Below are 26673 nucleotides of genomic sequence, written 5' to 3'. Positions count from 1 at the left end.
AGAGGGCCAGGGCTCAAACCCCGCTGGCAGGGGCAAACGGTGGTTGTCGCTATGTTAAGGGAAGATTGATTCTTGAGGCTGGTCCAAGGGGTGAGAGGGAGAGGGGCTAGGAGGCAGCTTTCGGAGGGTCGGCAGGGGGTGTTTGGTATCGTTCGGGGGTCTAATGAGACAGCAGAATTGTCGCCAGGCGGGGGTGGAAACCTCAGCAGGTGGGACATTTGGAACTAGATGGGATGAATTAGAATCACCGAGTTGTGACCCTGACCCAGATGGACCCAAACCCACCAAGTTCTGACACAGATGGACCTGAACCCATGAGTTCTGACCCCGATGGACCCAAACCCATCAAATACTGACCCAGATGGACCCAAACCCACCAAGTTCTGATGCCGATGGACCAACTCCACAGGTTCTGACCCCGATCCAGATGGACCCGAACCCACCGAGTACTGACCTCCCCCAGACTTCAGGGGAAGGGAGGGGTGCTATGGAGGCAAGGTTGAGCCCAGATCTGCTCTGTCCCCGTCCCCACTGGGTGACCCTGCCTTGCCCTCCAGCCTGGCACCTCCCCTCTCCCTGGCATGCTGTGGGCATCGGGGCCGGTTTAACGCTGGCCAGAGCGCGTCCCAGCAGCTGGACACATGGCATCAACCTGAGGGGCAGGTGGGAGGCCTCGATTCTGCCCCAGATCACGCCACACGACCTGGGCGCCACCCCTCCCCCGGCAGAGCAAGCAATCAGAGATGCTGGTGCCCTCTGGTGCCAGCTCGGGGGGAGCAGGACCCTTTAATAATAATAACCCCGCCAGAGTTTATTTTCCCAACGTGCTGTCTCAGCGGCTGGAGGCCACGGCTCTTCCCCCGGCCAACTGGAAAGAACACAGTGTTTGAACAGAAATGCTATTCATGCTTCACGTCCTCACCCCGCGGCGGGGCTCGGCAGCCGAGGGCTGGCTGGGCATGGACGGTAGAAAGGTAGCTGCGTGGGGAGTGCATGTGCGGGGCATGCCCCTGCACATCTGGATGGGAAGGGGGAGGATCTCGCACGTCTGGATGGGATGAGGGGTGTGGATCCTGCACATCGGGCTGGGACGGGGGGCAGATCCTGCACATCTGGATGGGCTCTGTCTAGCTTTAGCCCCTGGAAGGAGCTGAGAGATAGAACAACTCCCCCCCCTTCAATCAAAGTGCTGGGCTCTGAACCTACAGGGCCAGCTCTACAATGCAAGATGGGGCGGGGAAGGGACACATGGGGCAGAGCACAGGGGGGTGGAGCGGTTGGTCAGCTGAGGGAGACCCAGGCCTCCACTCCACTGAGCCACGCCAGGCAATCCGGGCCCCTGCCCCTCTGGGCCACGCCGGGAGATCCGGGACCCTGCCCCACTGGGCCACGCCGGGAGATCTGGGCCCCCACCCCACTGAGCCACGCCAGGCAATCCGGGACCCTGCCCCACTGGGCCACGCCAGGAGATCCGGGACCCTACCCCACTGGGCCACGCCAGGAGATTCTGACCCCTGACCCATGGGGATGCACCAGCAGATCTGGGCCCCTGACCCATGGGAGATCTGGGCCCCGACCCACAGGGGTGAGCCTCTCGCCCACGGGCCCATCACTGGGAGTTGGGGATACGGCAGTGCCGGATCTGAACTGTAGTGGCACCAGCAAATCCACTTTGGAATGATTCCCCAGAGGCACCAGGCGGGGGCGGCTGCCTTTGATCCTGCTGTGGAACCGGATTAGCAACGGCTCGTCCTCCGAAAGGCCCCAGCTGCGCTGAGCTAATCACGGACTCCCGGCTGGTCCAGCCCTGGCCGCGCAGAGCCGTTAACAAGCCACGTCCTTGTACTAACTGGGTAAAGCCGCTTAGGGGCCTGCACCACCGAGCGCGGGGAAAGGGCCGGCGCCCGCTGAGAACACTGTTTAATGAACGCTCAGGGCTTCGTTAGCTCCCCTGCACTCCCCCACCCACAGGGCTCTGCCACCCGGCTCCGGGGCGAGCTCAGAGAGCCGTTTGCCCTGGAACTGGCTGCCCCACGCGGGAGTGGCACGCCCCATGCCAGAGCCCTGGGGATACGGATGGGGAGGGCTGGGTGCCCGGACTTCTGGGTTCTATTTCTGGCTTTTTGGAGGAGAGTGTGGCCCCCATGGTTAGAGCAGGGGACTGGGCACCAGGATTCCTGGGTTCCATGCCCGTCTCTTTCACTGACCTGCTGTGTGATACTGGGCCAGTCGCATCCCCCTGCTCTGTGCCTCAGTTTCCCCACCTGTAAAATAGTCGGTCCCTGCCTCCCATTGTGTAAAGTGCTTTGAAATCCTCGGTGAGCCGGGGCCGGAGAAGGACAAAGGGTTATTAACAGAGATGCTGCTGTCACCTGCTTGGCTGGGTTTAGAAAGGAATCTGATAAACACCCTCTTGGCAGCAGCCTGATGGCTAACGACCCCCACCCCAGTGCCAGACCCACTGTGGGCAAGGCCTGGGGAGGGGGGCAAGCTCCTGGCTGTGGGGTGAAGCCGTGAGATGGGCTCTCCCCATGCCGGGGAAGGCAGAGGGGCTGGCGGCTCAGATTCGCACAGCCCTCGGTTCTGCTGCGCCTGGCGCACAACAAACAGTGTAGCGTCAGCTGGTTATAAATCTTCCAGCGCTTAATCAATTTGCTATGCACATCATTAGACCAGGGCCGTTCCGGGGACGTGGCCGGGGGAGGGAAAGCCCGGCAGGGTGGGCAAGGGGGCTCTGGCAGGGGATTGTTTGTAAAGGGGTCCTGCAGGGATGGAGGGTGCCAGCTGGGGGCGGGGAAAAGAAAGAAAGAAAGAAAGAAAGAAAGATGAATGGAGGAGAGAGACGAGAGAGGAGGAAGAGGCAATGAGGGAAAGGAAGGAGAGAAAGAATGACAGAGACAGAAAAGAGAAGGTGAAAGAAAAGAACGAAGAAGAGAGTCGGGGAAGGCAGCCAGCCAGCGAGGCGCCTGCTGGCACCCGGCGTGGGTTCTGGATTCCCGCCGCCCCTGCCCTGCCTGAGGACCGAGCTGGGCAGAGAGCGCCGGCGGGGCGTAGAATAACAGACCGGGCGCGGGGCTGATGCCATTCGACAATTACTGCACAGGCCATTGGCCATGAGAAAGGGGATTATGGCCGAAAAGGCTGGATCTGCCGAACTCGGCAAAAAACGCCTGCCAGCCTTCGCGCCATGGATGGGGGTGGGGGTGGGGACTGGGCACAGACGGTGGGGCGGGAAAGGTGGGTGGAGTGGGCACCGCAGCACAGAGATGAGGGGCTGACTCCCACCTCCATTCGCCCCCTCCCACCCCCGCACCAGCTTCTACCTTTCTCCATCTAATTTGCTTGGTCCTGAAATGTCTCAGCATGAGGCTTGGCCTCCAGGGACTGTGGGGCACAGAGGGGCTCCTTTCATGGGCTTTCCTGGGCACTCCTCACTCCCAAATCAGCTGCTGCTAGTGTTTTGAGCAGGAAGCTGGGTGTCAGGACTCCTGAGTTCCATCTCTGGTTCTGGGAGGGGCGTGGGGCCTAGGGGTCGGCATTTCAGAAAGGTTACAGCTGCTGCCTGCCACCCAGAGGCGGTCACTGATTTAAAAGAAGATCCCCCAGGGTTCCCAGCAGTGACCGGACAAACCAGTTTGAATGAGATTAGAAGTGACCCCAGTGCCCCAGGTCAGAACTGGCTGTGATGCCCCTGCTCAGAACTGAGAGATCAGATCGGAATTGGAACGAAGCCCGTAGCCTCCCCAGATCGCCCTGCCCGCCCAGATCAGATTCAGCCCCTGGTCCCCTCTGGATCGGAACTGCTCCCTGACACACACACACCCTGGATTGGGACCAGCCCTTGGCTTCCCCCAGATCAGAACTGGTGCCTGGTTCCCCCAGATTAGAACCGCCTCCAGACCCTCTCTGGATCAGAATCATCTTCAACTCAGAGCCAAGTGTTTTCCAAACTTTGACACTGTGCTCGTACGGATTATTATTTAATTCCCATCCAGCCCGGCTGGAGCTGCCCCCGAGACCTGAGAGGTGTCAAGGTCCTGCCCTCCCCCCGCCCCACCCGTGCCCCCTCTCCCACACTCCTGCTAAAGACACAAGCGAAAGGAAGTGAGCAAGCGAGTCAGGGACTGAGGCAGGAAATGAGAATGTCCCAGCACCCTGCTGGGACCCCAGCCCCCGGCATGGGGAACCCTCCACCCCCTTCCTCAGCACAACGGCCTCCCTGGAGAGAAGTTTTCCAGCTAATTGGCTTCCAAAGTGCCCTGGACTGGTGATTTAAGAGACAAAAGGCCCTTTCCCTGCAGACATGTTCACAGCCAGTAAGGCACACGCAGTCCGTGCTCGCATGAAACACACATGCAGATCCACGCAGTACATGCAAGGTGGAGCCCGTGGACACAGCCAGGGACACACACACAAAGCATATGTGTAGATCCGTCCAGGCACCATCCTTGCCCCACCTGTTCACATGCCGCACACGCAATCACTTCCACACACAGCAGCCCCCGAACTGCTGCCATGCTCAAGAAGGACACGCATGAGCCCGCCCCCTGTCCAAACCCCAGGCCCGGGTTACGCTCCCGAGCAGCTTCGAGACGAGCGCTGAGAACTAACCGGCTCATCAGAGAGTGACCCAGGCAGTGGGAAAGGCTCCAGGGGAGCGGGGCAGTGTGCTTCCATCACCAGTGAAACGAGTTTGCCGGGCTCAGCCGAGCACCACCAGACAGCTCCCTGACCCACTCCCTTGGCTGGGAGACGCGGACACGCGGGTGTCTGTTAAAGACCATCGGCGTGGGTCACCCTGGAGCCGACAGGACAGACACGCCCTGGCCCAGCTGGGGCCCATCCGTCACCGTGTGAGTACACAAGCCCGACAGCTGCAGGAATGTGTCCTCCAGGTGCAGAGACCAAATCCAGCTGCCAGGAACGAGGGGGGGTGGGAGCAGTGCCTGCGCCCGCGGGGGAGCAAGGGAAGGGGAAAGGACCCAGAGAGCGAGAGGGGCCGCGGCCAACAGCCCCCGAGATAAAACCCTGAGCACAGGGCCCTTCTGCAGTGCCACACTCAGCCCTGGGGGAGGGAGCGGAGAGGCCCCAGCTGCAGTCCAGGGTCTCAGGGCGACAGCCATCGGAGAGCAAGGACCTTTCACCCTGCGACTCTGCAGCCGGAGCAATCAACACCCGGAGGGTGTGGGCCAGCCCACCAGAGATGCAGGCACCTCCTGGGAATGCCAAGTCATGGCAGAGCAATGAGAGTCCACTGGGCTCCCCCCTCCTCTGTAACCATGGGGACACCGAATCCCAGTCCCGGCTCCCAGTCCCTTACCGTCTGTGAAGGGCTCCCACTGGTAGAGGCGGCCCATGAACTCCTGGGTGTTGAAGGCAGCGCACTGCACGGCTCGGGCGTCGGGCTGGTCAGCTGGGCACGGCTGGAAGGGAAAGGAGGCTGGGATGCAGCTGAATATGGCACTAGGAGACGCCAAGCAGGTCTCCACACTGCTACCCATTGTGGGGGCATGTGTTGCTATATCAGTGCCCATCACCAGTGTGAGATACAAATACCCTGGGATCTGAAATGCAGCTGCCCCTGGGGTGGGGCATGGCAGGTCTTTACCAGCCACACGGCAATGCTGCACAGAGATCACTTGTGCACTGCTGAAATGAGGTGGGGGTGGGAGGGCAGCACCTGGTTAAGAGCCATGTAGCAACGCTGTAACAGAGGTTGCTTACCCAGTGCCAAAATGCAGCCACCTCTGGGGTGGGCCATGGCAGCTGTTCATCAGGGATTGCTCATGTGATGCTCATGATCCTTTCTTTCTCCTCTCTGGCATCCGTCCTCCCCTCTTCTCCTACTCCATTCCTTCCACTCTCTGCCCATCCCCTTTCCCCCTTACTGCTTAGTCACCCCCCATCCCACAATCTTTCAATGGAAGGGATCAACCCCTTGAGTCAGCAAAGCCCTCGAGGCCCCAGCTGAGGGGAAAGATGCTATGGGCTGTGAATGCACTTTCTTTGCCTTCCTTGGGCACCTTCCCTGTGAAGATCTCCAGGTGTTTTTAAAATGTTCCTGGAGCTGCACTTGGTGAGGCAGGAGAGGGCTGTCCCGTTATAGGGGGGAAACTGAGGCAAAGGGAAGGGACACGACTCGCCCGGGGCCAAGAGAGAACCAGTGAAACAGAACCCAGGACTCCTGCCTCCCAGTCACCTGCTCTAACCATCAAACCACACTCCCTGCTCAGCCCCCTTCCCTGCTCTAACCACTGGAACGCACTCCCCTCACAGAGCAAACCCAGACGTCCTGGCTCCCTCCCCTTAACGGCATGACCTCAAGTCACCAGACAATGGGGCCCCTAAATAACTTCTTCCCAACAGCCCATGTAACTCTCCCAGCATGCTCTGGGGCCTGTCCCGCACCTCCAGCCCCGCATGGCTATTTACAGGAGCAAGTTCCCGCCAGCCAATGGGGGAGGTTTGGCCGGCGTTGTATAAACGAGTGGGACGGGTGATTTATAAGCCCTGCGCTCTCGGAGCACGGTGGCCGGGCTCGCCTGGAACCGGCTGGGCCTGACATTTGTATATTTTTCACTGTTTATTAAACCAAAAAAAAAGGACAAATTGGCAGGAAAAACTCCATTAGCAACCGAATCGCTTGTCGTCTGCCTTTCCAGCTCAGACGCTCTCAGCCCCGCCAGCGGCCACTTCCCTAGATGGACTCGAATCCTTTTACTGTTAAATGGACGCAGGCCCCACAAGATAGTTTGGTCCCGCTGGCTAAAGTGGAGGAGGAGGGAGTCAGGACTCCTAGGTTCTTTTCCCGATGGGCTGGGTGACCTTGGGCAAGTCACTTCCCCTCTCGCCTGTAAAATGGGGTGGCTAATACTGTAATAAAGTGGGTGGGGGTGTGTACCCAGCACTGCTCTCTCCTGGAGGAAAGCAGAGCTAATCACCTGTGTGTCTTATGCCCTATACTGCTAGTGAAGAATGGAGAGTCTCCTGTAGGGGGTTTGAAGCACAGGGCTCTAAGTTCTAGTCCCATCAGGGGGAGGCACCCGGCGCTCCTGTAGGGAAAGCAGAGGCCCTTACCTCCTGCCTGCAGGCTTTGAACTGCTTGCTCTCCCCCTCGCAGTGGAAGGTCTCTGTGCCGGGGTGGTAGAGATTCCACTGGGGCACCTCGGGGCCCAGGTGCAGGCCCAGCCTGGGCCTTTGCCCCCTGGCCTGGAACTGGACGGGGCTGCCGTGGTGGAGCAGCCAGATGTCCGGTTCTGCCAGCCGGTGAGGCGAGGGCTGTTCCACAAAGAGGCTCTGGGAGGCCCGGGGGCCGTCGCCGCCCGGGCGGTACTCGTTCTGTCTCTGAGCACGGGGCCTGGCCAGCTGGTGGGGATGGGAGCGCGCGGGGGGGTCGGCAGGGCCTGCTCCCTCTGGCTGGGCCAGGTGGGTGGCCTCAGGCCTGGGCTTTGGTGTTCCTGTGGCCCCATGGTGGGAGTGGGGACGGGGGTGGCCGAGTTCTGGCGCCTCCTTGTGGCCACCCCCTGCCCCGTGTCCCTTGGGCGCCAGCTGGGCCTCCAGGGCGGAGCTGTGGTTCTTCAGCACCTCGTGCCTGAGGCGCAGCTCCCCCCGTGGCCAAGGGGCGCGGCCGCTGCTCGGGGCCCTCTCTGCCGCGGGCGTCCCAGGGCGGGAAGGCTGCTGGGTGCCCCCTGCGCCGTCCCCGGGACCGTCTCCATCTCCTCGCTTGACGGGCGCCTGCGCTCCTGCCCTCTGGCGCGACTCCTGCGAACCCGCCTCCTCCAGAGCCATTGGCTCTCCCCCGCCGGGCCCTACGGTGCCCGCCAGAGCCCAGCCAACGAACAGGGATGGCTGCTCCGTGGGAGAGGGGCCCGGCTGGGGAGTGCCCTCCGCGGTGCGATGCCGGGCCCCTCGCAGCTCTGCGGCTGCTGCTGCTGGCTCCCGATTCTCTCCAGGACTCGCCTTGTCCTCCGAGGGGCCTGTGTGGGGCTTGGCTGTGGCCTCGGCCTTCAGTGGCCCAGCGCTGCCCTGCTCGGCCGTGTGGGGCTGGTGGTGTGGAGCAGGCCCATCTCCCCCACTTCTGGGCCTCGCCCTATGCCCTGCCAGCTCTGAGATGTTCTCCGCCAGCGCTCCAGCCTGGAGCCGGGGCTGCGCGGAGTCCTCCGCTGGCATGGCCTTCCTCTGCTTGTGCTGCGGATGGTGCTCGCCCTTGGCCGGCGGCTCCTTCTCCCGGCTGGGGGCTTCCTTGGCCTTGCGCTTGGGAGTCTTGGTGGGCGGCGGTGGCTGGTCGCTCGAGGGCCCTGGGTGTCTCTTGAACCGTGGCGTGCCCCCCTCTGCCACCTCCTTGTGCAGGGGCAGCGCAAAGGGCACCTTCCCGTAGCCATATTTCCCCGGTTTGATCGACTCTCGAATTCGAGACCTGCAACGAGGGGGGGGACGTGTTGTTACAGGCCCTGCATAAACAGAGCAAAGGGGGAGCCAGGGACCTGGGTGGCTTCAGAATGGCACACCTTGTGTCATGAGCCCTGTACTGCACACAGCTCAGGGGATTCTCCCATAGTTTAGCAGGGGTGGGGCTAGGCTTCTGGAGTGGGAGGATCTGCGCTCTCTCCCTGCTGTTGCCATGGGGCATTCCAGGTGCCGTCACCGTGCGGCGGTGTGTGGCCTTGATTTTGTGACGCTGTGCGGGAGCTGTGGGTCACACACAACACACAACACTGCTTCCTAGCTAGTATGTGCCGAGAGAGCAAGATTGGCCCTGTGCAGAGCCCCTAGGAAGCATGGGAGGAAGGATGGTGCAGTGGTTAGAGCTAAGGCCTGGGGCTAAAGCGATCCAGGTTCAGTTCCTCCTTCTACTGTTAACCCCCTGCGTGACCTTGGGCCAGTCCCTTAGTCCATCCGTGCCTCAGTTTCCCCATCTGCCCAATGGGGCTAACAGCCCTGCCTCGTGGAGGGGCTGGGAGGTGAAGTGCATTTGAGGTGCCCCAACAGCATGGTGATGAGGCCTGGGTCACTCACAAAGATCACCTGGCTCCTTTTTAGTTTCTGACTGGATTTAGCCCTGGGGGCCGTTGCCGGATGGGCAGCCCTGAGGGTCCCAGGACAAGGACAGTGACAGGGCTCACACCCCACTGTGGAGACACGGGTGGTTTGGTCTCCATGCCCAGATCCAAGGTATTTTGGCACCTATGGAAGTTAGGATCCGAGCCTGCCAGCTGGGAGGGGGGCTTCAGAGTAGAGGCCAGGGCAGTAGGAATGGTGCCGGGACCCCCCCACACCCGTCAGTGACTGGAGGACAAATGGCACCTGACCCAACACCCTGAGCCAGCCGGTTCCCTCTCTCGCACCTCCCATCCCGCCCAGGTCGCGAACCCAGGCTGTGCCGCAGGGGACCCCGGCTCTCACCTCCTGGCGGCGCGGGACTCCTGCGTCGGGGACACCACCCACTTGGACTCGAGGGCACCGTGTCGGGAGCTGCTGGCTGCGCCGCCCGCCTCGTGGCTGCCCCGCCGCTCGGGTTTGAAGAGGGGGAGTGAGTCCTGGGCGGGCAGCCGTGCCGGTGCCGAGCTGCCGCGTCTGAAGGGCCTTTCCGGGCGGGGGGTGGCGGGGGCATCCGGGTGGCGCAGCCGACGCGAAGAGTGGGCCAGGCCGCGGCTGGAGGCTCCTGCTTTGCCAGACGGGTCCTCTTCCTGCCTTGGGGCGCTGGGGGCGAGGGCTGGGTCCCTCCTGCGGCTGGAGGAGGCCTCCCGCAGCGGGGACAAAGGCAGCTCGTGGCGGATGTACCTGTTCTGGGGCCCATAGCGGGCGGGAGGGGGAGCCGCCCGGGTGTGGCTGGGGCCGCTGTGGAGGGGGAGGGCAGGCCCCGGTGGGGAGAGAGGCGCCCTTGACTCCCCATCAGTGTGAAGGGGGTAGGACGGCCGGGGCCGGTAAGGATTGGGCCGTTCCTCTGGGTACCGGGGCTGGGCGTACGTGTGTGGGCCATGAGGGCCCCCCCAGGGGGCTCGCTGATAGGGAGGCAGGCAGGTGCGGACCCTTTCCAAGACCCCCACCCCACAGGGCTGGGAGCAGGATGACCACGGGCCCCAGCTGCTCCAGGCACCCGCCGCTTGGTTTCCAGCTCCGTCCTCCTCGGGCACCTGCCGAGACGTCCGCTGAGGGACCTGCAAGGGCACAAGGAGACGGACCGGTCACCGGGGGGCTCCCTCAGGAGGGGCCTGTCCCCAGCTCCAGGCCGAGGTGACGCTGCCGCACCAGCTGGGCTCTCACACCCTCCGGTTGGCCATGGCCCTTAACAGCAGAGGACGTCCACTCCGCTGGCGTGGGCTCAGGCCCCCACCTCCACCCCGTGAGCATCTGACCAGGGGCGTCACCCCCTCCACACAGCGTAACGCCTGACCCAGCAGCCAGGGCTCAGGGGTGGCATTGGGTGCCCAAGGGGCAGCTTTGGCCCAGGTCTCTGGGGCTGGGACAGACGGAAAGATCTGGGCAGATAGAGCCTCCTGGATCCGGCAGCAGGAGGGTTGGTACCTGGGAAGAGACCAGAGCAGGGGGAAGAGAAGCCAACAGACGGGGCTGAAGGGAAACGGGCTGGGTTGAGGGGCACAGACCTGCCCAGTCAGCATTTCCTTTTGTGTCCCTGCTGCCTAACGCAGGGCCCTTCCCCGTACCCCCCGCCTCAGCTGGCTCTGCCTGGCCTGGCCTCTCCCGGGTGCCTCAGACAGAGGGACAATCCCACGCCAGGCGGGGCGGGCCCAGCTGTGGGGAGCAGGCTGGAGACTTTATCGCTGCCCAGCTGTTCGCTCCTCCTCGCTACAACATCCCAAAGGCCCCTGGCCTGGAGGGCTCATCGTTAGCCAAAAAAGGAAATTAAGAAAATGAACGTGCTCACCGATTGCCAGAATATTTGGCCTGGTTCAGGAGCGCCTCGGAGACAGATAGTGCTTGGCTGGATTTTAACAAGGGCACAGGTACCGTGGGGAGGGCTATTAGACCCACTGCCGCTGCCCCCTCCAAACGTTCCTCCTGCACCCCACAGTTTGGGGACCTCTGCTCTAGTGGCTCAGATCAAGCCAGCCAGCCTGGCTGCAGCCCGCTAGCTTCACCCGGGGGGGGGGGGGGGGGGGGGCGCTATGTATTTTTTTTATAGCTCAGTCATCGAAAGGAGATTCTGCTAAGGCTCAGCATCTCCAGGGGAAGCATCAATGACGTCTGGCGCTCGTAGAGCGCGTTTCATCAGGAGATCTCAAAGCACAGTGCAAAGCAGGTCAGGATCTCATCACCATTTGACAGATGGGGAAACTGAGGCAGAGCAAGGGGCAGTCAGGGGTAGAACTTGGGTCTCCTAAGTCCTACGCCACGATTCTAGCCCCTATGCAACACTGGTCCTAGGCTGAGAACTAGCAACTCATTCCATGCCGGCCAATGGCACACAGCTGCCAGATGGGCATAATGACTGTCCCCCAGTAACGCTCCAGGCTGCATTCAGACCAGTAATCTAGAGCCCCCGTCACACAACCTCCTCCCACGAACCCATCCAGGCCCCCGTGTCCGCATCAGAAATTTCTCACGCTTTTCTTTTCATGTCCAGGGACGCTGGAAAGCGCCAGCGGGCCAGGCCGGGAGTTCCACACCGGGGACCCGGCCGCCCTGTGCCCGGCACTTTCATCTGCTCCCTCCCGGGCTGGAGAAGCAGTGGAGGTGGGCGGAGGGAAAGAGATTTCAAAAGATTTGGGGCCCCCTCTCCTTCCTCCCCAAGAACAACGGCACCTTAAGGAACAACACAGCCAGGCTGAGAGCCGAGGGCGCCGTTCGACTGGAGTCGATCTGGAGCAAAGCCGATTTACGGCCGCTGGGGCTCAGGCCCACGATGCCTCAGAGCCTTTCCAGCACTCGGAAGCGGAGCTGCCAGTGCAGGATAAGCAGTGGGGGCAGGCCTGGATACAGCCCTGCTGCCCCTTCACACAAAGACTCTGGGCAGCTGCTTACAGCGCTCTAGTCCCAGCTCTGTCACTGAGCTGCTGGGTGACTGTGGCTGGCTGTCGAGCCTCAGTTTCCCCTTTGGCTGTTCAGACTGTGAGCAAGAGGGCAGGGACTGTCCCGCACTCTGTATCTCTGCAGTGCCCAGCTGGGGGCTTTCAATGCTACCGTAATCCTGTGGCGGAGTAGGCAGAGCACTGGCCTGGCACGCAGGATCTAGGCCGAGTGCTGCTTGTGGGGTGACCTGGGGCAAGTCACGGCCCCGGGCCGTGCCTCGGTTTCCCCCGCTGTAAAAAGTGAGGACTCATACCGACCCCTTTTGCAAAGCGCTTTGAGATCTGCTGGTGAGCCGAGCTAGGGCTTGTTTTATCGGATTATTAATCAGCTCTTCTCTGGGTTGCTTCTGCATGCGAGGCCCTGGTTGGCTTGGAACAAGATAGGGAGCCTTTCACCTCCAGGGTGCTCGCCCCTGCCCTGCCCTGAGTCAGTAACAGCTGAACGCTGAGACCATGTGCGAAGGAGATGGCTGCATCGGGGGGCTTCCAGGCAGGATGACAGCCAGCTGTTGAGTGACGCCCGGAGCCCCTGCTCCGCTGCCCCCAAGCCTCAGCCGCACACCCCTAGCAGCAGGGCCCGCCACTCCAAATCCCAAACTCCCCCAGCCGAGGGCCCGATCCTCCGACTGCTGGCGCCTCGTGCGGCCGGGTGCCCATGCGGGCGCAGAACGCCAGCAGATCAGCCCAGTTGCGTGTGTCACTCACTGACTGGGCACAACGTGCAGGGCAAAGAGCGAACGTCGGCTCACGACTTGGCTTTTGCGCGGGGGCCTCTGGTGACTAAGGACACTGGTGCAGGAAGGGCTGGCGGGGGGTGAGGGGGGACTGCTCGGCGGAGCCAGGGAAAGCTCCGTTTTGCACCACACAGCCAGGTTGGCAACGCTGCCCCGGATAAACACACGCAGAACCACCCCACCCCGCAGAGTGCTTGGCTTCCCCCTCAGCCCAGACTGCTGCTGATTTCCACGGGCTGTAAACGCCTAACGCGGACAAGATGCTGCTCCTGCCCCCGCCAGCGCTCCCTGCAACATACCAAGGCCGCAGGGAGGACACTGCGTGCTGGCTCGGCTCTTTGGGAATTTCCTCGATGACGGTGGTTCGGAAGCTCCCCTCCCCCGCAGCATCCCGCTTCTCATGGACTTTGCCCATGATGTGATGCTGTGTTTTAACACACGTCGCCCCTGCTCCGGCCTCTCCCCCAGCCCACAGGCAGCCCTGACATGCAGGCTGCCCGCAGAGCCCCCCAGACGGAGAATCTGGTGAAAGGAAGAGGCCTTTTGTCCGGAGAACCTGCCCACCTCGCTCACTTAGTGCGCTCCCGTCCCTGTTCGGTGCCGCGTGCATGCAGCTCCCATGGCGTATGCAAATCCCAGGGCAGAATCTGGCACGAAACTTAAGCCTCTTTCTCCCACTTATTTCTGTACCTTCCTCTGCTACTGGTTAACCCAGGGCCTGATCTTTACTTGTTCCTCCAGGGATGGGATCAGGATGCGGGGTGGGGGGGGAGGTGCTCTGACTCTTACACTATACTCCCTTCCAGCATCAGGAATGGAACCCAGGAGTCCGGACTCCCAGCACCCCTCCTACTCTGACCACTAGACCCCATCTCCCCCAACTCCCAGCTGGGAATAGAACCCAGGAGTCCTGACTGCTCACCCACCTTCTTTTAACAGATAGACCCCACTCCCCACCCACAGCTGAGACTAGAACCCAGGAGTCCTGACCCAGGAGACCCCCCCGCCCCCCAGCGGCTGTGGCAACACTGTGACTTTCCACTACACTTGTGACCCCTGCACACAGGGCCTTGCCGGGCCCTCGGTGTAATTCAGAGCAGCCCTGAGGTTGCTCTAACTCATGCTCTGCTTCTCACAGCCTCATATGGGCTGGGGGAAGCAGAGACTAGCCAGAGCACAATGTGCTGGAGCAACATCCCAGATCCACCCCCTATGCAGGGGGCTGGGAGCAGGGTGAGCGCCGGATGCTTATGCCAGGGGAGGCCCCGGGATGAGGACTTTCTCAGGGGAATGTTTCCTGCCTGAATAGCATAAAGGAGCCTCAGCGTCATTGAAAACCAGGCCCCAGGGGGTTATCCCTGCCCCACCATTCCCACTTGCTCCTGCTTTGCCTGATTTTTAGCCACTTCTGGGGCAGAACATGGCAGCTGTTTAACAGCCCACAGCAACACCCCAGGCAATGCAGTGCTGGAGTACAACATACCCAGCCCCAAGGGAGGTTCATGGAGGGAGAACACCATCTACCTCCAGTTAGGACTGGCCAGTACAACCCCCCAAAAAGCACCAGGAGATTGTGACTGACCAGGTGCAGCCAGCACGTTTGGCGTCACCCGCACAGAAGGGAGAGCGCCCCCTAGGGGGCACCTCCCCAATGCTTTCCAGGAGAAAGGTCTCCAGGTCCCCAACCCTGCCTAGCGTCCCAGCCCGGCTCCGGGGGAGGGGGCCGGGGTGTATCCCCGTTTGCCCAGCAGCAGACCCCAAGAGGGATGCCCCAGCCAAGTTCCCTGATGCTTTTTTAGCGGGTGATGACTCCAGGAGGTGGCGATGCACATGTGCCATTGGGGCTGGTGAGATCACTCATGGACGAACTTTCTGCTTCCCAAGCTGCCCCCCCACCCCACCATCTCGCCCCCCTGCCCAGCTATAAGATCCTTGGTCTGGTGACTCACCTTCCTGCTGCCTTGGCAGAGCTGGGCCGTCAGCAGGGCCAGAGCCAGGGCCAGTCCAGGCACGCCAAGCCTGGAGAGAAACCAGAGAGGCTGCCATTAGCAAGAGGAGGTGCCCACCCTGCTGCTCCAATGCCCTGCTCCCTTCGGTCTCCGTTAACCCCTCGCTCTCCTGGGCAGCTCCCTTATCCCAACACCTCACAGCTGCTAATGTTCAGTGGCTGTTCCACGCGCGAATCCAGGAGGAGGAGAGGTGCCCAGATCTGCTCTTCACGGTAACACAGGGGTGTCTACCCCCCCACCCCCCCAGGCTGGCCAGCCTCCTCCATGCGTCTCTGCTATTGGCCCGTGTAATCTGTTGTACAGCTTTTACCCAAAGCAGCGATGCTTTCTTGCCTTGTGGCTAGGACGCCCTGTTCCTCCACCAGCGCCAACGCCCCAGCGCTCAACAGCAACCCTACAATAACAAAGCAGACTAGAGGATCACAATGGTCCCTGTTGGCCTCAGAGTTTGGGAAACCATAAAAGCAAAGCATCCTGCCCCAGCAACCCTACCATAATAAACCTGCGCGTGCTGCCCCTGTACTCATGGGCAACTCTCCAACAACAAGCCTGTATAGGCAGCCCCAACACTCAGGAGCAACCCTACAATAACAAACCCCTCGAGGACTCCGGCGTTCGAAGCAGCACTCAGAAAAGCTCCTCCAACTCAGTAACGCTTTGGCCACGATTTTGTGTGGCTAGCAGCCCGGGCTGGATTTGAACCTGGAGCCCTGAGCCACTCCCATGCCGCCGGAGGGGGGAAGGGTTGACCTGGCGTCCGCGTAGCAAGCAGCTCCCTACCCCAATCCCACCACGCTCCTTGACCAGCACTGGAGACGAACCAGCGCCCTGGAGATGAAAAGGTCCCGTAATCCCAATTCCCGGGGGCGTCGCTGCCAAAAAATTCCAAGCGGGGGGGAGAGACCACGTCCAACGTCAGGCGCCACCCCGGAGCATACAGACCTACCAATACTCTGGAGGGGGGCACAAACCAAGACCAGCGAAGGCCCCCCCCGCCCATGCACCCCCAGAACTATCTGAACGGGGGCTCCCGTTTGAACCAGTGACCTAGTTATACTCCATCGCTGCCTCCTGAGTCATCCACTCTCCTCCCGGACGATGAGTTCACAGAAATTGGCCCAGCACCTTCTCTCTCTCTCTCTCTTTTCTCCTCCAAACAGCAAAATAACAACTCATCGTCTTTCCGACCCGCTCGTCCCCGCTCCCCGCCGGGAAGAGCCCCCTCGCTCCTTTCGGCACGAAAACGGGAAGCCGAACTGCTCGTGAACCCTGAGTCAGCCGGGGGCGGCCGCAGCGTTCACATAACCGAGCGAGGGCCGGTCTGAACAGCGCATCTTCGCCCGGGGGTTGCGGGAGGGGGCCGCAGCTCCAGGGCAGTGAGGGGGGAGCTGCCCCGGTGCCTGTCCCTGGCTGGCTGCACGTTACAAAGCCAACCGCTCCTCCCAAGAGAGCGGGAGTGCACCGCGCCCTCACGGCTAGCCCGCCAGAAGACCTGCCTTCTAGTCCCAGCTCTACTGCTGCCCGAGTCCCAGCCCTGCTCCGTGACTCAGTTTCCCCCCTCTTTAAAATGGGGCTAAGGTTATCGCCCTCCTTTGCAAAGCACATGGCGCTCTCCGGACATAAAATACGGGCGAGGCATCCTCACGGCGACTAGACGAAAGACTGGGTGGGGGGAAGCTAGACGAGAACACGGGAAATAGAACGGTAAATCAGTGCCCGTCCTTCTTCCAAGACACCTGCTCCTTGACAGCACCCTCAGCCCGGGTCTCGGCCCCGGGGACAGCAGGATGAGTGGTACATCCACCCCACAGCGGCACGGCTCCCGCACAGCAGCTGTAGCATTGTAGTCTAGACTGTCCCACCAGCAAGGGAAGAGGTTTTCCCCCAACTCTTTGAAAGGCTGGAGCTGGGTCAACGGAGGAATCCTTCCATGGACCCAGCAGTGTCTGCTCCAGGAGCTTGGCCGTGGCTAGGGCGATCACAAGCGAGGGGTCTGTGGAGAGGCCATTCCCAGCGAAATCCTGGTAGAAGCAGCGTCAGGGCGGTGGCGATCAGTCACCTACCAGGGCGGCGATGGGAGATCTAAGGCTAGGGCTCCTCCCAGTCTATTATTTGGTCTTTGGGGTCTGGAATTCCTGACCCTTTTCTGGACTCGCCAGATGATCCACCAGCCCTGCCGGGAACAGAGAGGGGATCCAGCTCCCGGGGCGACTCGAGCAGGGTGCTCGCAACATGCAGGCTGGGTTGGAGGGGCGGCGGGCAAAGGAGCAGGCGGTTTCACACCCAGGCGGCACAAATGGCACCGGGGAGGCAGCAAACACAGCGAGGGGATGTCAAGAGCGGCCAGCTGTGCGGGTGCCTGCAGAGTAAACCTGGGCTGGGCCAGGCCACGCCACGCGTCAGGGGCCCTCACCGAGCTGTCGGACCGGGGTAATGCCGACCGGGGCCTGAGACTCCTGCTGCAGCCAAGGGAGGGCTGGACGCAGCCCCAGTGCCCGGCCCACGGTGTCTGGCCCGGAGCTGCCTCTGCAGCATCCCCAGCCTGGGAAATGCGGGGCAAGACCCCTGATCCTCCGCACACGCCGACCACAGGAGCCGGCCGAGGCCCCAGGGGTTAACCTGCTGGAGAGGGTACATCTTCCACAGCATTCCTTCAGCCAGCAGCCTGGGAAAGCCAGCCCGGCCCAGTCAAGGGCACAGGGTATTTTCAGACTGGAGGAACACGGCCAGTGGCCACAGGCAGCACTGGGGGAAAAGTCGCCGCCCAAAGGAGACCGGAAAAGCTCTGCCTAAAGGGAATCTGACCCCCAGTCCAAGGTCTCTGGTGGCGGACGAAACCAGCGCAGACATTCCAGGAGGATTCGCACATCCGCCCACCGAGCCCCGAGTTCAAGGCTCCGTCTTTCCCCCGGCGAGAGCTGGCGGCAGCGTGGGGGCCCCGAAGGCAGCCCAGGGAGCTGAGGCGGTTGCATTGCTCGGTTGTTCGGGGAAGCGCCTGCAGCCAGAGCCCAGCAAATGTGGGATCCGGAGCTCAGGGTGATGGGTTAAAATCAGTCTGATCAAGGAGTGAGTCAGATGCCAACTAAATTGATTCAGGGCAACGTTTTCAAAAGCACCTCAGGGTACGTCTACACTGCAAAGGAAAACCTCAGCGCCCAAGTAAAGTAACTCAGGCTGCGTGGCTAAAACAGCAGTGTAGACGCTCCTGCTCGGGCTGGAGCCTGGGCTCCGAGATCGTCCCCTCTCACTGGGTTTCAGAGCCTGGGTTCCGGCCCAAACGGGAGTGTCTACACTGCTATTTGTAGCCCTGCAGCCCGAGCCCTGCAAGCTCAAGTCAACTGATCCAGGCTCTGAGATTCAGTGCCACGGGATTTGCTTTGCAGTGTAGATGTAACCTAACTGATTTAGGAGTTTAAATATCAATTTAATATAGGCTCCAAAACCACTTAGGCACTCTTGACATTTTAGCTCAAACTCATATTAAAATATCCTGCAATTCTAATTACAGTTCAGATTAAAATTCAGCTCAAATTTATTAAAACGCTGATTCAAATGATTAGGTTCAAATGAAGATGAAGGGCTGGCCCTGCAAACTCTTACGCCCGTTTAACTTCACAGTCTCGTTCGTTTCAATGGGAATCCCCACCTACATAAAACGAAGCTCTTGTGTAAACGTCTACAGGATCAGGGCCTAAAATCCAAATCCAGAGTAAAATTCAGATTACATTTATTCAAAGTAAACTTCAAACGAGATGTATTCAAATGAAGACTAAGAATCAAGTTCTGATTCCAGTAACAATTCATTTTAAATGTATTCCAGTTAAGATGCAGGATTCAAATTCGATTCACTCAGATTCAATTTAAGATGTGTGTTTTTGATTACCGGATCCTGGCTTCTAAAGCCAGACAGGACCACTCTGATCCTTTCATCTGCCCTCCCGTATAACACAGGCCAGAGAACTGCCCTGTATTAAATCCCGTTTGAACTCGAGCATGTATTTTAGAACAACATCCAATTTTAAAATTGCCAGGGCTGGTGAATGCACCTCCACCCTTGGGAAATTATTCATGGTCAGATTAAAAGTTTGGATTCGGAGTAGATTCAGATTCTAATTCTGATTCAGATTAAAGTCTTAAATTCAGAGCCTCAGATTGACTTCCTGGGGCTCTTAACCCAACCGAACCCTCTCCTCTATCCCCTCCGAGGTCCCCCTGTTAGATCTCATTCAGCTTCGTGCCATGGTTTCTGGCAGTGAACTGGTGGCAAAGCCCAGATCCCAGCCGGAAGCCGGGTGCGAGCCAAGAGGGCTGAAGGTTGCTGGTCTTTTCAAGCGCTGTCGACACAGATGAACTCTCTCGTGCTCTGTGTTTATTATTGTTTCCTCCGGCTTGGACGGGGAGCTGCAGGCGCGTCGAGCCGCGGTCTGAAAGGTCGGCTTGTTCGAGAGAGCTCCCGGGAACCGCTCCACCGCCTCGGCAGGGTTGGAATTAAGTAGCTGCGGCCCTTGGGCCTGACCTCCCCTGGAGAGGGCACCTTCTTCGGCGTCTCATCTGCTCCCAGCCTGAGACACATCCCTGAGCCCGCCCTGGTTCGAGACTCAACGTGGAGCCGAGATCTCTGCATCTCACAGCCCAAACCACAAACCGTTTAAGTGTCCTGTATTGCAACATGCCTCCCTTCACCACGCACTGACTCCTGGTCCCATAGCGACTCCCACTAGGAAGTCAATGCCAGAACATTTCCCATCTACCTCCACTCTGCGCTCAGGCACCAGCCCCTTCGCCGCTGCTCACACGCTCCTGCAATCCAGCTGCTCCTGGGTTAAACAGCTCAGGACGGTAGCACAGGGTCTGAGTAGAACGCATCCAATTAGCTAGAAGAATCTGGCCTCTGAGAAAGAGGAAACACTGTTGCAACTTGTGTTCTGCAGCTGTCTAATTAAATGGACGCAGAAGCCTCCAGGCTTCTGTTCTGCCGCCTGGACGCGGAGGGGAAAAAGAGGAGGCCTGATTCTCTTCTCTATTACACCAGTTTATATCCATTTTGGGCCAGATCCATAGCTGGTGTAAACTGGTGCAGCTCCACTGATGTCCAGGAAGCTGCAGCCAATATATATCAGCTGAGACTCTGACCTACTGACAATGGTGTCACTCTGGATTTACCCCAGTTTAAGTGTGATCAGAGTCAGGGTCAGAGACGGACGTCGGCTCGCAGAAACTCCCTGGGTCTCCTGCTCCGCTGCCTGGCAACCTGTGCTGTCATTTACACCCGTGCAGATTCAGATTCAGCTGAGGATCTGGCCCCAGTTCTGCTAGCCATCCTGGCTAGAGCTGGGCCCTCCAGGCTGTCAGAGGAAGTTTCACGACATTTACTGGGAATGTGAAGGGAGCTAGCGGAGAAGGAATGCGGGCAAGGAAGGCCACATCCCAAGCTAGGAGGCCAGTGGACACTATCTGGGTCGCCATCTGAGCGCCCGGAGACATTGTGGAGCCGACCAGCCCAGCCTGGGGCAGCCTCAGGCCATGCAGGGGCTCGCCAGCGAACAGGTCCCCGCGTGCAGTGTGGGGCTCAATCTCGGCCTGACACGGCGCGTGGGATGCTGGGCGTCGTAGCTCCCCATGGGCGCAGTCTTAATCCGGCTTAATCCGTGCCCCCTCCACGGGCCCCTCTGCTCCGAGCAATGCCGGAGGCATGGCTGCCCCTTTCATCTCGCAGGGACGGGCCTTGTGCTGGGCACCAGGGGCTCGGGGCAGGGAAGCTCCCACATCCCCGATGCAGAAGTGAGCTGAATTCGCTTCACTGATGGTCCCTTTTCGGTGCATTTTGTGTCCTTGTCACGGCAACAGTGCGAATACATTGGTGTGGGCTGGTTTCCTTCCACGCCCCCATCCCGTTCCAGAACTGATGCCACCACAGGTCAGCAGCAAGATCAAACCTAGGAGCTGCAGCACAGTCTTACGCTATAGCAGCAACTCCACTAGCTAGCAACAGTAGCGGGCTTTTATCCGTTCGCTGCACCAGCCCCCAGAGGGCGAGCCGGGGGCACGCACCCAGACTTTTAGGCTGCCCTTACATAATAGGACACTATCCCCAAAACTGCCAGCGCCTTGGCCTCACTTCCAATCCCTTCATAAAACTCACTCCTGCCAACCTTACGAGAAGTGAGATTGAAAGGGGAGCCACCCCCGTGTGTTCGTGCCCTAGAGCCAACCCAGAGCCCCAGGGACCGACTGATCTGCCATGATTTCAATGGGCTTTGGATCAGGCGCTTTCTACGTGGCCGTATGAGCCTATTAATCGTCCCCTGATCTTTACCTTCTTCCCTTCACCCTGGTTTCTGGTCTGTTTAGGGCCCTCACGTTACGCTCCGCGGGGCCAGGACCGAGCCTCACTTCCCAGAGGCATTTAGCACCCGACTTGTGTGTCCAATCAATGTTCTAAAATTCCCTGTGAACAGTTGGGATCCCCTGCCTTGCAAACCCAGCCGGCCGGGAGCATCCTTCTGCTCTCGGGGGTGGGGGGACGGCCTCAACAGCGGGCAGACCCACGTTCGTCATGTCTCAGACCCTCGGTCTGGCTGGCTCAGCTGACAAGTAAAAGGACGGGCTTTCTACCCACCAGCCCCACACCTTCCCCCAGGCTCGTAAGAACCACGCCACGCTCTGTGTGGTTTACGTGCCATCCCGCGTGTAACCCTGACCCCGAGGGGCTAAGCCAGAACTGAATCCACCTGATCCGGAAGCTGGGCTGGGGTAATGGGAATAGACAGACGCCAGCTCCCTCCCCAAGAGCTGAGATGGCTCCAGGGGGCTAGCAGGATAAGTACTCATCCGTGTCACTAAAGGAGCTCTGATTCTACACGAGCACACGCACACACGTGTACACACACACACGCATCCCCACGTGTGCACACACTCGCACGCCGATGTCTGGATAAGAAGGGGACATCAGTTGTCACTTTTCTGACCCCGGCCGCCTGGTAACACCCAGTAAGTAGGAGTTGGGCAAGAGAGAAGAGAGGAGTTGCCCCAGCAGATCAGACTGTCAGCTCGTCACGTCTGGCATCCCTGCCTCCGGCAATGGCCGAGACCTGATGCTCCAGACAAAGGAAATAAAAAACATTCCACACTGCACCTGACTGCCTGTGCGGCGTGGAACGTGGGGAGGTGAGGAAGGAGGGAATTCACTCCTGACCCCAGCAGATGGTCACTCGCTGCCCTGAAACCTGAGATCTGTTTAACCATGTTACCTGAGCTCGCACGGCTTCCATGCATGGGCCAGTGAACAGGACACAGGCTGGGAGGCAGAGAGCACAGGAGGAAGGATGGCCCAGTGATTGGGACACTAGCATGGGATTTGGGTTGGCTGGGCTCAACTCCCTCCTCTGACACAGCCTCTCTGTGTGACCTTGGGTGAGTCCCCTAGCTGCTCTGTGCCGCAGTTTCCCCATCTGTGCACTGGGGAGAATAGCACCGCCCTGCCTCCCGGGGTATTGTGAGATCCACACATTGCAGACTGGGAGTTGCTCAGATAGATTATTCCTGGCTCTGCCCTTGACTCGCTGGGTGAGCTTGAACAAAGCACTGTCCCTCTAGCTGTAAAGTGAGGGATGAAATGGCTGTAGCCCTATGGACACAGCAAGCCACAAAAATAAACTGAGCAGCAGTGAGTTCCACAGATTGACTGAAGTCCCTGTGCATCAGATTCCAGTTCTTTCTCTTCCCTACCCCATCACATCTAAACCTACAAAGAAGCTCAGGGACTATCCCGCCTCACCTGCTGATCCAGCCTCCATAAACAGACCCCATCCTGCCTCAGTTCCTTCCTTTGAGGTGGAAGCTCCTTGCTTTACTTCTTCAGATGATCTTCTCTTCCTCTCAGCATCTGGGCTGTCCTGAGAGTCCCAGGACTTTTTAAGGCATCCTTGCCTCCCTGCATAAAAATAGTAAGAGACAAAAGTCAATTGCTGTATTAGCCCTTTACCTCCACCTTAAATACTGACCATGCCTCCAGGCAGTTCTGGTTTTAAGGGTGGCTCTGTTTTTAAACCTAACACTCAACCCTTTAGGGACATTTTATAATCAAAGAACCAGCTGCATGGGGGAAGCATCGTTGCAGATGTGGGTGCACCACGGCTCTCTGCTGGAAAGAACTGGGAACTGCTCGCTGTGTGTCTTAGATGCCACACTGCAGTGAGGATTCTTCATTAGCTCAGGTGGCAGAGGCCTATGCTTTCAGAGAAGGAGGATGGGATTGATAACCCTGAGGCTATTGTGAGGTTCCCAGCCAGCTCAGGTGCAGCACTGCCAGCCCCCAACGCCAGGAGAAAGGCCTTCAAAAAATCATGAGATTGAAAAAAAATAATGAAGTCAGGGATCTTGTTATTTCCTTTCTGGGTTTAGAGCCTTTTGGGGAGTTACATTTTCCAGCTTTTCTCTCCAACCGTGAGGGTTAGGAAAAGTCTTTTCTTATTGAAATAAAAGCTGAGAGCTCTTCATCACCTGACTCCAGGAGCTGGGGCTTTAAGGAAAATGACAAATCTCACAAGACTCCCAATAAAATCCCAAGAACTGGTGCCCCACTAGTGGCAGCTGCGATTATCAGAGGGTACGTGTCTATCCAATGTCACGCCTCTTAGTGCAGCGGGTGTTGCTCAGTGCGGCTGCCCCCATAGAGGGAGGGTTTCAAGGGGACGGGTGCTTACAAAGCGTGGGATTTTCACAGGAACCTATAGGAATCGGACACCCAAATCCCACTGAAGTGAGAGTTAGGCACCGGACTCTTTTAATCTCCTTTGGAATTCCACACCTAAAATGCCATCGGTGAGTTCGGTGACCCGTGCCCCAGGGAAGGAGAGGGTACGAACGGGCATCACCAGAATAAAACTGAGGCCAGGCTAGATCCCAGGGACGACTTCCAGACCATGAGATCTCGGCGACGGCAGCGCGGCTCTCCTGAGGGACCCTGAACAACAGCTGGGACACATCGAGCACAAGCGTCGCTCCAGTGCGTGGCCCCTCGGCAGACTGGATGGGACGGGCTCATCCCATCTCCAACGTGGGCTTTATTGAGACACCTCCAGAGCGCTGGGGAGGGCGGGTCTCCTGGGGACGGGACCGGCTTCTGACCTACCCCGGCTCAAGAGCAGCTGCTTGTGATCAGTTGCCTCTTGTCGACATCCCACGAGGTCGTCAGAAACGGGGCCCAGGGGCTAAGATCTCGTGTGCAGTCTCCAGAGACCAGTTCAACCCTCGGGGCGCAATTAGCACCAACTACAGCCACCCTCACCAGCGCTCGGCTCCCCGGGAACTGGACCCACCCGACCTGTCTGAGAACAAGGGCACCTGACTGTCGCTCCTGCTGGCTCCTGCTGCTCGGGGCTGGCGTCCAACGGGTAACCTGGGGGGATGGACGCTGCAGCCCCTTCTCAACCCACTGAGCCATCCAGCCCTTGCCCCAGAGCCAGGGCCCGTCAGGCAACCAAGAACCAAAGTCGGGGCTGCTGCTCTCCCAGATGGTCCGTCCCGTCCAGGGAAGTACTGAGCAGTGCAACACACAAGCTCGGCTCTCCCACCAGCCCCCCACCCCCACACCTTTGAAATAAGGACTTTCTGTTAGATCAAAATTCAGCACAACCCTGAGACTTTGCCCCCTGGCTCTACCCAGAGCAATCGCCAGAAGAGTCCACCCACCCTGCGCCAGGATCCTGGGCGAAAGCCTGGCCCCTCCAGGCAGGATGCTGTCAGGCCGGACTGAGGGCTTCTTTCTTGGCGCTCGCCTCTGTGTTTTGTGGAAGGAATCTGGGCAGCTGGCAACGCGCTGCAGCCAGTGGGACAAAGTCGGTCACCGCACAGCGGGAGCCAGCAGCCCAGAGCAAGCCGAGATGTACACACACACACACACACACACACACACACTGCACACACACACTGCACACACAGACCCACTTCTGCTCCCGTGCACAGAGATGTGTACACCCGATCCAGAGACACAGCACACACGGACACACCGTCTTGTACACCCTGTGCCCCATTTCCCCCAGTGCAGAGTGGGGGGGGGGGGCTGTGACGCTCCCCAGGCAGAACGGCAGCTTGCACGCCCCCGGAGTTCCCTGCCCCTGCAGGGCCGAGGTCCCGTCCCCAGGCTGTGGGGGAGGATGGCTGCACGCTGTTCAACTGTCCCGATAAAGAATTCCCTCTGCAAAGACCGAACTGTTCCTTCCTCCACTTGGGGCCATTGCTCCTTACCCAGGCTAATTCCATCCTTCCTTTAGATGGCTCCCTTGGAGGTATTTATAAGCTTTGATCACTTCCCCTGAGACTCCAGCGCTCTCAGGACTAGGAGTTTAACCCCTTCCATCCCTCCTGTTACGTTTCACCGCCCAGCCTTGAAATCGTCTTCCCGCACCTGGGCCAAGGTGCTCCAGATGGGCCGGCACTGGGACTCCCTTGCCCTCATATATGACCCCTCTCTGCAGCTTTGCTCTGTTCACACTGTAGCACCACTGAAGCCAATAGGGTCTCTCTGGATTTCGCCCTGGGTCGGTGAGATCAGAATCGGTCCCCACAATGCGTTCGCTGCCAACCCCCTAGGTCTCGGCTGTATTGCATCCAGGGGGCTGTCCCTCTGCGCCTGTCCTCTGGCTGAGCGGCTGTGCATTCATCAGCACTGGATGCAGACGTGGGGCCCGATCCTGATCTCAGCGGCGCTGGTGTCACGCCACTGTCATCCATGGGACTTGGGTGCAGGAGGGTGGGGTCAGGCCCTGGACTGCAGGTGAACGTACTCCTCCCTCTAGTGATTGTTGAGACAAGGTGCGGGAGGTAATATCCTTTATTGCAGCGGTTCTCCACCAGGGGTGCGGGGTCCCCTGGGGGGCTGCAAGTAGGTTTCAGGGGGGGCTGCCAAGCAGGGCCAGCATTAGATTTGCTGGGGCCCAGGGCAGAAAGCTGAAGCCCCACTGTCTGGGGCTGAAGCCCGGGGCCCTGAGCCCTGCAACGTAGCTTTGTGGGGGCTCCTTTGGTGTGGGGCACTGGGCAATTGCCCTGCTTCCTACCCCCTAACGCTGGTCCTGGCATTTAAGTAAAGTTGTTGTGGGAGAGATGGGCAGTGGAGTTTTTAATAGTATCTTGGGGGCGTCAGAGAGAAAAGCGTTGAGAACCTCGGCTTTACTGGACCAACGTCTGCCAGTGAGAGAGAGAAGCGTTCGGGTTGAAGAAGACGAAAGTTTTGTCTCTTTCACCAGCAGAAGCTGGATCCAAACGCAGAGATCATCTCACCCACCTCGTCTCTCTCGTATCCTGGGTCCGGCGCTGCAGACAACCGCCGGTTGTGTCGGATGGTGACACCCATCGCGCTGGGCACTGCGTGAACAGAGCAAGGGACAGTCCCTGCCCCGACGAGGACCAGACCAGGCAGGCTCTTATCCTGCATCTCAATTGCTGCAACCTTCTCCTCTCTGGCCCGGACAGATGCCGTCTGGCCTCGCTCAGAGACATTCACGAGGCTGTTGCAAAGATGGTTTTCCTGGCCCGTCGCTTGGCCCCTCTCTGCATCCCTCCACTGGCTCCCTCTTCTCCATCACATCAAACGTCGGCTACTTGCCTTCACTTTCAGGAGTCAGGACCCTTCCCAGCCCGGCCCCTCCCTCCCTAGCATCTCTCCCGCACCATCGAGATGTCGACCCACGATCCCAGCTTCTGTCGCCCATGTGACGCGTGGGCAAATGAGCCCCTTTGTGCTTCCTTCCCTGCTCCTCCTCACCCCAGTGGGGGAAGCTCCCTGTCAACGTCCACAAAACGACCTCCTTCTAACCCCCCTCAAAACACTCCTTAGCCCGGCTGGGGCAGAGACTGGCTTTTTGTCCTGCGTGTGGTTCTTTTTCTCTGGGTTTTTGGCAG

At 59.5% G+C, this 26673-nt stretch overlaps 1 protein-coding gene across 3 annotated transcripts in view; it reads right to left on the bottom strand.

Annotated features, from left to right (window-relative positions):
- Positions 1-26673, bottom strand: part of ADAMTSL4 (ADAMTS like 4) — a 58120-nt gene that overhangs the window by 19209 nt on the left and 12238 nt on the right. For all 3 annotated transcript variants that reach the window (XM_039512726.1, XM_039512727.1, XM_039512725.1), the window contains 5 exons: positions 22550-22705; positions 14713-14782; positions 9403-10157; positions 7078-8416; positions 5321-5423 (listed from right to left, as the gene is read on the bottom strand). In XM_039512726.1, coding sequence (XP_039368660.1) covers positions 5321-5423; positions 7078-8416; positions 9403-10157; positions 14713-14782; positions 22550-22581 — 2299 coding nt within the window. In that variant the 5' untranslated portion in view covers positions 22582-22705. The remainder of the gene's footprint in view (positions 1-5320; positions 5424-7077; positions 8417-9402; positions 10158-14712; positions 14783-22549; positions 22706-26673) is intronic.

The sequence above is a fragment of the Mauremys reevesii genome, linkage group 24, assembly GCF_016161935.1.
Source record: "Mauremys reevesii isolate NIE-2019 linkage group 24, ASM1616193v1, whole genome shotgun sequence".
NCBI lineage: Eukaryota > Metazoa > Chordata > Testudines > Geoemydidae > Mauremys > Mauremys reevesii.
This window is presented reverse-complemented; position numbering and strand designations above follow the sequence as displayed.